At 32.7% G+C, this 13426-nt stretch overlaps 1 protein-coding gene and 1 non-coding gene across 2 annotated transcripts; both read right to left on the reverse strand.

The window, feature by feature from the left end:
- Positions 1 to 555: 555 nt before the first annotated feature.
- TRNAT-AGU lies at positions 556 to 629 on the reverse strand. The gene has a single exon. It is a non-coding gene; the product is annotated as a tRNA-Thr (tRNA).
- A 1098-nt stretch (positions 630 to 1727) lies between these two features.
- On the reverse strand, positions 1728 to 3219 carry LOC120089825. The gene is made up of 2 exons (XM_039047229.1): positions 3037 to 3219; positions 1728 to 2000 (listed from the first exon to the last, which is right to left on the reverse strand). Exons 1-2 carry the CDS (start codon positions 3217 to 3219, stop codon positions 1728 to 1730), a joined length of 456 nt encoding a protein of 151 aa, XP_038903157.1.
- Positions 3220 to 13426: the final 10207 nt, after the last annotated feature.

Below are 13426 nucleotides of genomic sequence, written 5' to 3' on the forward strand. Positions count from 1 at the left end.
ACTTATTGGTTAACCATGTATACTTACCTAACTTTAATGTTTTATCATTGCTTACATAACAATGATCATTTTGAAAATTTAGGGATCAAAATAAAACAAGTTTAAAAGTTGAATGATCAAAATGAGATTTGAATTGACAACGAATTGGAAAAAAAAATAAATTTTTATGTTCGTTTCATTTTTGTCCATAAATTTTCAGAATATTTAATTAGTCAATAAACGTTTAAAGCAATAGTTATTTTATCTTTCTTGTTTTCTTGAAAAATAGTCATTTTATCTTGATATGTTATTTTTCCATCCTATATCTCGTTGTTAAATGTTTGTATCTAATCTGGTTCTAAATCATTCTCTTATTAATATATTACTACGCATATTCAAGACTATGTGATTAATTTGTTAAAAATAACAAAAAGGTAGATATAAAAGTTTAAAAATCAAAATAAAATAAATTTAAAAGTTCAATAACCAAAATGAACATTAGAGACTTTTAAGAAACAAAATAATAAAAGTACAAGGGTGAAAATGAAATTTAAATTGAAAAAGATGGAGAAAATTTGCTTTCATTGAGAGTCGAACTCAAGACCTCCCGCTTACTAAACGGGTGCTCTAACCAACTGAGCTATGAAAGCTTTTTGTCTGAAGTTTGACTAAAATTATTGATATAAGCATAGAAATTGGCTTTTACTATATTTACTATATTTTTCAAATAGATTTGTGAACAATATTATATCTAGGTTTGTTTTCAATTGACTCAAGTATTTTCTGACTTACCATTTTTTTTTTATTTCTTTAAATTTGAGATATTTATTTTAGCATTCCTAAACCTTATCGTTCCATTTCGTTCATTCATTTTTCATCACAATTTCAATATAAAACACTGTATTCATAGATTTTTGAAGTACAACAATCCGAATTCCCTATACATAGAATTTGTATGATAACATTGTAAATATAGCCGCTTATTTAAGAATACAAACACTAAAACAAGTGTTTTCAAAGTACAAGAACTAAATGAAATCAATGTTAAAAAAAATACTGTAACCAAAATTAACATTTTATAAGTATAGGACCAAAGTGATGAAATACGAGAATATAAAGAATAGGTAAATCTCTTTCCATGTTCATACTTAAAAAATAATAATTGAAAAAAGGGACCTTTTTTTCTAATAGTTTGTGTAAATGTGATATTGGGATAATTGTAACCTGAAAAACTATTTAAATAGGTTCAACTAATAAAAATTAATAATTAATAATTAATAATCTTGGGTAGAAATATTTAAACTAATAAACTACCAAATCTAGCTTAAAGTCTTAAATTTCATTTCTTTTTAATTTCAAACAGTCATCAGAAGAAAACAAAGAAAAAGTCAAGAACCACAACCATATTTGAACTGATATCACTTGAAACAAACATGTCTAGATAGATGATCTTCAACAAACCTCATATTTGCTTCAGTTTCATTCCGTACAATGTCAATACAAGCAAGATTGCAGTACACCAACTTTAAAAGACAGACAAGACCTGGAAAACATCCCCCAAACATCCCATTTTAATGGAAGTTTGAGAAAAAGACATTTATGGATCTTTGTTACTTAGAAACAGATGATATGGACAACTAAAGAAACTATGAACATCTTTGTTTGTCTTCTGTCTAGAATCCAAAAATGGTACAAGAGGTCCTTCAACAATTTCAAAGTAGCGCCATGATAATAGAGACGAGCAAAATTCACTCTGCTTCCCTCTTTTCTTGTTCCACGTTGTATTCTTCATCGTCATCGTCGTTATCGTCTTCATCTCCGTCTTTGTCATCCATCATGCTAAGTCGTGGAAATTCTCTGAGTTCACTCTTTCCATCATCTTCGCTAAGGAATTCCAGGCCATATTTTGTGTCGCGATGCTTCACTAAAAGCCAACGCAACAACCGATCTTCCTTGTTCAAGTAATGCAACTCCTTGTTCGTGCTGGGAGTAGCCATCATCGTCATCTGCATAAGTTGGCCCTTTACCATAAAAGAAAGAGTTATAGTTAAAATGTGAGGTTGAAGGAGACGGCAGACTCACGTGGAAAGTTGAAGCGCGTGTCGTCGTAGACGATAGTATCAGAAAAAGTAAATGATAGTTTTAATCAGGTAGACGATAATACAGAAGGTTCATGATAGTGGCACGCCAACTTTTCCTTTATATTTTCTTGTGTTTTGAAATATACATAGGTGTTATATTTGAATCTCTAATTTGGGAATGCAAGAATAATTCAACAACAAAAAATGGTTAGACACATGTTGTAACCAACCTATTCTTTTGGTAAAAGGAAAGACTGTAATTTATGACGTTTTGCATTGCTGACGGAGTTGCTGAGTAGACTTGCCTTTGGTGACGTGGCTGACTATGTTGGCATCCTTAACAATAATATCATTGATTGATTGAGATCTATATTGTAAACAAATGGATGGAAAAAAATTTTGCACGAACCACAACAAAGTCAGGAAACTTCATAATACATCTGAGGAAGGAGTTGTAGTTAATAACTTCTAAGATATTCTGTACATGATGCACAGCAGAGTTTGGGTAGGGACTTCGACTTCTGATAGTTCCAAGTCTGTATAAACGAAAGGTCTAATAGCCCAAGTCATATTCAACTAGTTAGTAGGATCATATGTTTATGCCTCCCTTCTTTGCAAGGGTTAACTACAACTGCTTAAGGGAGATCGATTAAGTCTCCAAGGCATAAAACAGTGATAAAATCATGAAAAGCATCAGATAGAGTTAACATACAGAAGCCTGAAACTGTAGAAACGCATCTACTTCTTTGTAAAAGAAAATCACAAAATCACAGAGCAACTTGTTTTATTTCAAGATATGCGTAGTCCATTCAAAGTCTCAACAAAGAATACAAGTATAAACGCACATGTTACTTAAATGCATTTATGCTTAATTGACACAATATGAATGAGATTTACAAATACAATCAAGCTACAAAAACAGCAAACGGAAGATGATGAAAGCTTCAAAAGAAAAATAACAGATTTCAAAGATTACCTGATAATATCTTCCATCAAGCTTCTTAATACCATAACCCAGTTGGACAACACCAAATGACCTAATGTCACAGACCACCCCATTTCTTCTGAACACATGCTTGCCCACTCTAGCAACCAAGTCCAACAAGGCCTCCTTCTTCACATGGGGTTTCATCAAAACCATACACTCGTAAAGAGGCATCTTAATCTTCTGTTCTTTAGCACCAAAATTCCTATTTCGAACTGCTAAGTGAAATGGCTGCCTGCACCGTTTCCTTTACTTACCTTTGTGGATCCTCATACATCTGTTGTTCTCCCTCCAAAGGTTTAAGTTTGTGTCTTTTAGGGTTGGTAAGCTAGGTTTAGGGTTAGAAGATCTCTTAGTATTTTTAACCCTAAACACAGGATTCTAAGTTAATAATGTGATTAATATAGGTTCAAAATTCAGAAGGAAATAAAGGATCGGAGAACTATGAGTGGTTTACTTTCAATGTTTTATGAATCTATATACTTATATGGTATTATATATATATGTATGGTTTTGAAAACCTTGGCGTAGTCGGGAAATATATTCTCTTTCATTTGATTTTCTATTACTTTGTTTGGATAAATGTTTCTGAAATTGTTTAGATACATGTGTAATGTGGATGTGATTGGTAACTAGAACTGTACCCGAAAAATTGTTAGCATATCTCGAGGTCGTCTGGTTGGGATTGTCAATATAATTTGGCTGGAATTGCCAGCATACTCGAGTATGACTAATGAAAATTTTCGACATGTGCACATTTGACAGGTTGTATTGGGTACTGGAATTGTTACCTTGGATTGGGATAATGTTGCGTCATGAAGAAACATATGATCATGTCAATATATGGTCTCGATTATCAGACTAGAATACTTATGTCATGCATGTGATGATTGATTGTTTGTGCAAACGTTTTCAAAACGAATTTAAAAAACAAGACCTATTTTAATGTAAAACATATCATTCCCTGTGCTTTCCAGCTCATGTTTTTCAAATGTTTTGTTCCCCCATCCTCCCCCAGGTAGCAAGAGAATGACGTTACGGAATGGCATTAGAGGGTAGAGTCTGTCGACAGAATGATTTCTAGAATTATTTCTTCCTAGAGGTTATGTTAGGAATTTAAAACATAAATAGGCATGGATTGTAACCTTAATCTTGTATTAACATTAATATTTAGAATGAAATAAGTTTCCTTCCAGTTAAATGCTTCTCGCTATAGGATGTGTTTAGTAAAAAAAAATTAGTTAGATAGTAAGTATTACAAAAGGGCAATGTCTGTTGTCTTCACGCCTTCTTTCGAACAAAAGAGATAAACTCAAGGGAGGGTGTGACAATAAACTTTAAAATTGAGTAATTAGTGTTGAGTAATTTTCAATTTTGAAAATGAAAAAACAATTTATGGTGTTTGATAAATCAAAACTAAATGTTGTTTAACTATAATCACGAAAGTAGACCTATTATTATTTTAAACACTTTTTTAATACTTTAATTACTATTTCTTTAGTTTATTAAAATTTTAGGAGAAGCAATTATTATAATAAATAATATTCAATCAAATGTTATTTCAATTATAATAAAATATATAACAAGAAAATAAAACTTCTTTTGGTAAATTTTACTATCATCAAATTTGTAAAATAAAATATCTTAATCTTAAATTTCTGAATGCGAATACATTAATAATATTGAATTTTGTAGTCATTCTCTATTTTTCATTAAAATAATAATTTTGAACATTCCACCACTTTTATCATTTTCTTATATAGTTGTACAATATTTTATATAGAGCTCTTACGATTTTTCTTTTGCATACTCCAAAAATTAGACTTATTGATACAAAATTAAGTTAACATAAGAAAATACTAAAAATAACCGTGATTTATAAAGTAAAAAAAATTCAATATTAGCATATGTAAAAGTTTGATGGTGGAGGTAGATTTTTAAGAGGATAAAATAGAAATTTTAGAGGATTGTTAGTGGAGGCAGCAGATTTTTAGAGAATATATCATCAAAAGCTACTAATTACTTGATTTTGCCGAAGTAAATAAAAAAGGTAATTCTTTAAAAATAAATATACAACGAGTTTCATAAACTCTTCAAACAATTAGAAATGCTTCCAAATTATTTTTATACCTTTCAAAATCAATCTCAAATGATCTCGAGTTAAAAGTTAAGATTGCAACATTTATCTAAATTTGAGGTGCAATTTATTAAAACTAAAAATTTAGTATTAAAATTGATATACCTCGAGTTAAGGCTTACTACTGTTTTTTCTCATAATAAAAGAAAAAACATGTATAAGAAAAGAAAGAGAGAAAAAAAGAGGTAAAAATAATTGTTGGTTTAGTTTAAGGATTTGAATAGCATTCATTATTCAAAACTCTCAAGTGGGTCTCATAGGTTTGTCATATTGTAAGACCCCTAGAGATGGAAGTGGTAGGATATTTGTATGATTATTAGGAGGGACATATCAGTAATTAGTTAGTAAGTAAGTTTGTTAGGCCTTTTTAGTTATAAATAGAGGGAATAGATTGAGAGGGAGAGGTAAAAAATTTTGAGATGATTTCCTAATTGGGAATATGGAAGAGGATTCTCGACCCTCTAGAATGTGCTTAATATATTGTAATTTCTTCCTGATGTTGTAATATAGTTCTATCTGTTAGTTTTCTTGTTTGGTCTTTGTGTTCTCGAGTGTTCTGGTTAGGAGGAATCCAAACACATGCATGTCTAGGTTAGGCATGACAAACGCTCATCCCAAATAGAGGGTTAGTCTTAGAGAGCCTAACTAACCTAAATACAACCATTAAGACAAACACATCAAAGGATACTCAATTTAAACCAAGATTACAATAAATTTCCAGCCATGATTATAAGCTCAAATATACAAAACTATTCATATTTTCACATTCATGTTCCTCAAATTTGACTATATACTCTCTGTCTTGGATAATAAAAAATCTACAACATCTCAACTCTCTTTAATAATAATATGTAAGCCTTTTTTTATCGATGAAATCTCATACCGAATGAAAGTTAAATTTTAATAGTTGGCAAAGCTCTTGCAAACTATGGAGTTGTGGCTCATGGAGCCAACATGGAAAATGAGGGCACGAATCGTGCATCGACACTCATACACGAGTGTCCAAAGCAGATAAACTTGGTCTCGTTCTCAAATTTGTAGTAGTCAGAATATAAAAATAATGGTTTTTGAAGTTGGTAGAGTGATCGCCGTTAGATGTCACCAAAGTTGGTCATCATTATCGGTAGTTAGATGTGTTGGGATTGGTATCCTAATTCTCCCAAAGTCTCGTTGTTTGTAATTATACACATTGTTTTATGAATAAAATAAGTGTTATTTCATTCTGGCATTTACTCATATCCAATAAACAAAGCTCCATGGTTATTGTATGTAAACTTAAACATGCATATGAGATATACAAGTGGATCATGCCTTAAGTGATAAACTAAATAGGTCTCTAGTATAAGGATTAAGGTGGGATACCTAATCCTAGTGACACTATGGATACGATCCGCTTTGTAGAAGTTTGCAAGTGTTGTAAACTACTACAGATGGTAGATCCTGCCCATTCATGTGGAGACATGCGAGCGGGGGTGTCCTATGTTGGGGTTGATGCCCTAAAGTCTCGTGTTCTGTAATTTGTAAAGAGTATGTACGAATGCTTGTGTTGTTAATATATGATATTTACTTCACATCTTGTATTTTGCTCATTTACTTGTTTTATTTGCTTTACCACAAACCAATAAACATCCCTGGTTATCTGTATGTGACTCAAGCATGTATGTGGTGACATACAAGTGGATCATGTCTTAAGTGATAACCAAAATGGTCTGTAGTATATGGATAAAAGAAGGAAACCTTATCTTGGTAACGCTACGGACGTGGCTCGCTTTGTGGAATGGTCACAAGTGTTATGACTTGTTACAGATGGTCTGATCCTGATCATTTATGTTGGAGACATTCGAGCGGGGGCGTCCTATACAAAGAGTTTGTATAAGACCTGATCACGAAGTTTTAACGTCTCGTTATATAACACCGTTCATGACAGAGACTTCACTTCACTAGGATGACCATATGTAACATGACCTCAATCCTGAGTGAGTTAGGAACTTCTGCCATTGAGGGCGGTCCTTTGATTTGTATGGGTGCGAGTGGCTAGGTCGCCGATTCAAACCTACCATTTTAAGGATTCGTCTAATTTGGGAGCTGGGAACTCAGCTACACAAGATGGAATTCACTCCTTCCCCAAGGCAGGGATAAGTAGATAGATGGCTCCCTTAAGGGCTGATTCCGGGGCTTGAACGATGTAGCGCCACACACGTTCTCTTGGTCCGAGAGCTGTTCACACATAGTTGGACTATGTTGTATTGTTCATTAGAGGAATCAGTTGTATTTAAGGGGTGAGATGTAACTACAAGGGCATAACGGTAGTTTGGCCCAACTTTACTGAAGAGTCATCATACTCATGATTGGTTATATCCGATGGACACAGAAATATATATATGGTAAGAAGAGTTCAGCTATTGGTATTTAGTGGAATGCTTGACAATTAACGGATAGTGGATCTCGTGGCTAAAGAGTTTAGTTAGCTATTCACGTACCGTTAGAGCTTCGAGCCACAGGTCCATTAAGTCCCCTGGGTAGCTTGGATAAAGTCGAGAACCAGTATTTGGGTTAATTTGAAATGTTCAAACTAACAAGAGGAAGTTCGATTATATATAATATAATTAGACTGGTTAATTATATATGATATAATTGGCAAACGTATGAGATACATTTTTATGGAGGAAATTATATATAAATATGATTTATATCAAGTAGAGGAGAAAATACTATAGTAGATATATGATATCAAACTATAGGATATAAATATAATATGATTATATTTATTAATTGATTGATTGATTAATTATATGATAATTAATCCTAATATCATGTTTGGACTGGGTTAGTGGGCAGCATCGGTTATGGTAACCGATAAGTTAAAATGAAAAAAGTTTTCATTTTGAATTGTGCAATCGATCGTCCATCAGATCGCCCAAAAAGATTTCGTGAAGCGCGCATTGGTGAAAGAAAATGATCGCTCGAGAGCCTATACGATAGTCATTTCTCCGCCTAAACGATCGTCCACCTCGCGCTAAATGATCGCACACTCTCGCTTACACGATCAGATAGCTTCTCTAAACGATCGTATAGTGTGTCGTTTTAACTAAACGATCGTATACCTTTTTCTAAACGATCGTTCAGTAAATCCTACACGATCGTATAGCACCTCTATGTGATAAGCACTTCTACTATACGATAGTGTTGTTTTCTCTCCCACTTGCTTATCGCCTACATGACTCATTTTTCTTCTGTCCTCTATGAAATTCAACAAAGCCCACCCTTTGGGTTTTCACTCCGAGAATACCCGGGGCTCATTAGTGGTGGTGTCGTCCCCGTTGCAGAGTTCATGTTCGCGTTGATCGTGCTGTTGCAATCGATGTTCCCCTCGGACGTTGGTAGATCTGTTGGAGGGTTCCGCTGCGTTGGAGTTCCGGAGATTAAAGATAGTCTTCAACTGGTACGAAAATCTTTCCCTTATGTTTTTGTTGTTCATATCATGCCGTTAATTAAGTTTTTATTGCATAACTGTATATGTTGTATGTATATTGTTCGATTTCGGTCACTGTGAGATCGGAGCGATCCGAACACGCTCATGGAACTCTCGATATGAGATCCTTCATTTTATACAAAGAGTTTGTATAAAACCGAACCACAAGATGACTAGACTCTGTATATAACATAGTTGATACAGGAGACTTACATCTCACCTAAATGACCATAGGTGACATGACCTCAATCCTGAGTGCTTTGGGAACTCCTGCCTTTGAAGGCGATCCTTTGATTAGTATGGGTGAGAATGGCCAGATTGCCAACTCAACATGTCTACCTTTTTGGGGACTTGTCTGATATGGAATCTAGGAACTCAATTACACAAGATGGAATTCACTCCTTCCCCGAAGTAGGGGTAAGTAGATAGATTGCTCCCTTAAGAACTGATTCTGGGACTTGAACATAGTGGCCACAGCTTCTCTTTGGAAGAGAGACGCGGTCATAGTAAGACTATGACTTATGTTTATTAGAAGAATCAGTGGTACTTAAGGAGTTAGATGTAACTATAGGGGCATAACGGTTATGACCGAGCTGTACTTACGATCGATCTGTGAAGGATTGTCGCACTGTTGATTGGTTAAGATGGACACATAATATATCTGTAGTAAGGAGAGTTCAGCTGTCGGTCTTTAGTGGAGTGTCTAGTAGTTAACGGATGGTGGATCCCGTGACTAAAGAGTTTAGTCATTTATTCAATGTACCGTTGGAGCTTCGAGCTACAGGTCTATAAGGTCCCCTTGGTGACTTGGAGATCGCTTAGTTCGAGTTCGCTGTGATCGTGCAGTGTAGAGATCATGTTGGACGAACGTTTGTGTGTTGCTGTGTTGCTTTGATCGAGCGTTCGTGATCAAGGAACTTGAAGATGAGTCTTCAAAGGTTTGTTCATTCCTTCCCTTGATCATTTAGAAAAGTATATTGTAATTTATGTTTAATGCATAACTGTATGTTTCCGTTTGTGATTGTAATTGTAATGTTCATATACGATTGAAATTTGGAAAGATCCTTCCGCTGCTCATGGAAATCCTCATGTCTGATTTCCTTCAGGATGTTGTCAGAATTGGCCATAGGCGATGGTCGCTGGAGTTAGTCATCGGAGGTAGTCGACGAAGTTAACCGTTGGAGGTCGTCATTGGAGTTGACCGTCAAAGGTGGTCGCCGAAGTTGAGCAATGAGGCATCGGCGGTGATGAGGGTTGAGTGCATTGTTAATGGACATTGTATGAAATGGTGGTGATATATGAAATTAGACTCCCAAACAATTAATTAAGTTCATATTTCAACTCATCTCATCTCATCTCCTCACCCTAAAAACCCCCTAAATATTCCATAGTCCAGTCTTATACAAGTTCTTTTTATATGATACACTCACTCACATGTCTTCACATGAAAATGATATGAATCAAATAATTTGTAACAATTACAAAGTGAGTCATATTATAGTGCCACAAGAATAGACACTCCAACTTATCCATATATTATAGTCTTTTAGGTTATTTATTGAACATAGCATACCCAAATGTTAATCACAAACTGTTCAAGCTTACATTCAATATCTTTGGATTTTTACTATAATGAATAATTTATTTATATATAAAATAATTAAATTAAATAATTATTAAATGACAAATTAATTTGTGGGTTTTAGGACATTAAATCTGAACCTACTATGTGTTATTTTTTAAATAGAAAGACTTTTAAGTGGAGACAGGGTTGAGGAGTGACGTCGAATGAAGATGGGATAAGGTTGAGGCGACGACATACGAAAGAGGAGAGTTGTAGATAGAGAACGTAGAGGCGAGACATGCGTTGGTGGAAGTGTTTTCAAAAAATCTGATGACATGAAAAAATCGATCAATCCAACCCAACCCGTGCAGTTTGGATTGGGTTATCAACTCATTTGGGTCGGGTTGGGTTCAAATAAATGAAAATTTTATGGTTTGGGTTGGTTCATGGGTTCACCTAATATAATCTGAACAAATCCGAATTTATTATTAACTTTAAAATATATTTTTTATTACTTATAACACAATTATTTATACATATATTGATTTTAATTTTATTTAGTTCCAATATTTTTTTAATAATTTATTCCTCAACAACTATTAAAAGGAGTTTCTTTGGACTTTAGAAAGAAAATTTTCACTATATAAATTGAAATTGAGTTGTTAATCTTAATTCAATATATGAAAATAATTAAATTATAATTTTACATATTTACGTTTTGCTTTTTTTTAAGAACAAAATTTAAAATAAATGATCCGATTAACCCGAACTAACCCAACCCAAATATTTCATGGTTGGGTTGGGTTGGGTTGGATTCATTTTTTTAGTAAGGATTATTTGGGTTGAAGAAATTTACAACTCAAACAATTGAGTTGGGTCTAAAAAATCTTTCAACCCAACCCATGAACACCTCTATGCGTTGGGCTCACTCTCACAAAACACTTATAAAGAAAAGCAAAAAAAAGAGAGAGAGAGAGAGAGGTAAACTAAGAATTGAAGGTGGAGAATGCAAAGACTCTCCAAAAGAGGGTTTATTAGTAGCCTCTTTTAGGATACAATGTATCTATATTTATGATAAAAATTAAGGTTATGTTTTGGTATTAAATTGGTAGAATTACCTTATTTTGTTGGCATAAAGATGAGGTAGGATTAGTTTAGTAGAAGTTGAAAGAATTAGATTGTCGGAGGAATGATCAAGCAATTCTACCATAAAACGATACAAGTGTCACGCACGTGAGTCAACGAATTCACTAATGAGTTGTCAAATTCTTATTTACAGCATTAGGGATTCAATGGGTATGTGTCATGTGAGTGATTTGATCTAATTAGCTTTAAAATCACCAAGGAGGATGATAAGTGTCATATTTGCATACTTTTTTTTGCCCCTAAATTGTGATTAATTCATGTGAAAATTGGATAAAAAGTGTCATTAAAGTCCCAAAAACTTCCAAGTTAAAAGATGTTTTGAAATGATTTTAGCAATGTTGAAAATTTAGAAGAAGAAAAAAAATTACCCTAGACCTAGAAAATGGGGTTTTCACCGTTGTTTGTGCTTTGCTATTTTTTCGCTCCCAAACCCTTCTTTGATCTCGAAATCAATTATGATTTCGTGGAATAAGAGTTTATATAAAGTGTTAGAATCATTAAAAAAAAAAAAAAAGAAAGAAAGAAAGAAAAGTGGAGAATATGAGTTTGACAACTCTTTAGGTTATTTTAGCCCATGAAAACGTATTCTAAGAGTGAGATTCACCTTGAAAAAGGTTGAATCGATCCTAGAGGAAATCCTAGACATGTAGATATTGTTCATACACACAACTCACTATTTTCCATATTTCTCTTTACTTTCTTTTGTTTATTTTTCTACCATCATTGTTCTTAATTGTAACTCATGGCATTTTATTCAATGAAGTGTTCGTATTTATCTTTACTCATGAGCTAATTTTCTTAAGGAATTCGATCTTGTGGATACCCTAAGAATAACATAGCTTAATTAATGTAACCACATCGCATCATTCCCACTTTTTATTTCTTTTATTGAAACTTATGTTATCTTGTTAGTTTGAATTGATCACCTAAATTAGCATACAAGTTGAGTTTTAATGATGAGAATGTTAAGATATAAATGGATCTCACAAAAGAATACATGACTAAGAATCTAAACATAAGACGTCACTAAACCTTAGACATAAGGCGCACTGTAAAACCAAGGGATTATATAAAACTATCTAAAATCTAAGAAACTATGGATATATATAACTAATTATTTAGGCTTCTAAAGTACTTTAAAACAAGGTTGAATAGGAGTTGTTCTTGGTTCATGCGATAGTGATGCAATTGTGATGTAGTCACATAGCTTTACTCAAATATGTTAATCCAAATTAATCTAAGACATCTGAGAGATCTAGGAAGATTTCAAGACCATTGTTGTATGAATTGATTCTACAAGTTTATTGCTTCGACATTCTATTATAGGGAAATAACATTATACCTTAATTTCAGCCTAATCCATTCATTGTGTTACAACTTTAAGAAACATTTATTTTATTATATCATTCATTTTTATTCAGCATTTAGTTAACAAAATCACAAACAAAATATTTTTTTGTCACATTTGGCATTCATAAGGAGTTTGAATAGATTAAAATTTGATTTTAATCTCTATTGAGACAATATTCATGCTTATCACTTGTTGGTTAATTATGTATATTTGTACAACTTTAATGTGTTTATCATTGCTTATATAATAATGATCATTTTGAAACTTTAGGATCAAAATAAAACAAGTTTAAAAGTTGAATGATCAAAATGAGATTTAAATTGAAAACGAATTGGAAAAAAAATCCATGTTTATGTCCTTTTTGTTCAAAAATTTTTAAAAAATAGTCATTTTATCATTTTTTTTCTTTTTTAAGAAATAGTCATTTTATCTTGATATATTATTTTTTTATCCAACATCCGGTTGTTAAATTGTTTGTATTTAACCTATATGGTTCTAAATTATTCTCTTACTAATGTTACTATACATACTCAAAATTATGTCATTAATCTGTTAAAAACAACCAAAATGTAAATAAATATTTAAAATTTTTAAAAATTAAAATAGAATAAATTTGAAAGTTCAAGAACAAAAATGAACATTTTGAGACTTTTAAGAAATAAAATAATAAAATGAGATTTAAATTGAAAAAGAATTGGAGGAAAAAATGCT

This window comes from Benincasa hispida, chromosome 11 (genome assembly GCF_009727055.1).
Source record: "Benincasa hispida cultivar B227 chromosome 11, ASM972705v1, whole genome shotgun sequence".
Lineage (NCBI taxonomy): Eukaryota > Viridiplantae > Streptophyta > Magnoliopsida > Cucurbitales > Cucurbitaceae > Benincasa > Benincasa hispida.

What these genes read in the sequence shown, in the direction of transcription:
- LOC120089825 (XM_039047229.1), bottom strand. Translation starts at nt 3,219, where the DNA reads ATGCCTCTTTACGAGTGTATGGTTTTGATGAAACCCCATGTGAAGAAG. An exon ending in TTGATGGAAGATATTATCAG is followed by an intron (nt 2,001 to 3,036) that starts GTAATCTTTGAA and finishes TTTATGGTAAAG; the next exon opens with GGCCAACTTATGCAGATGAC.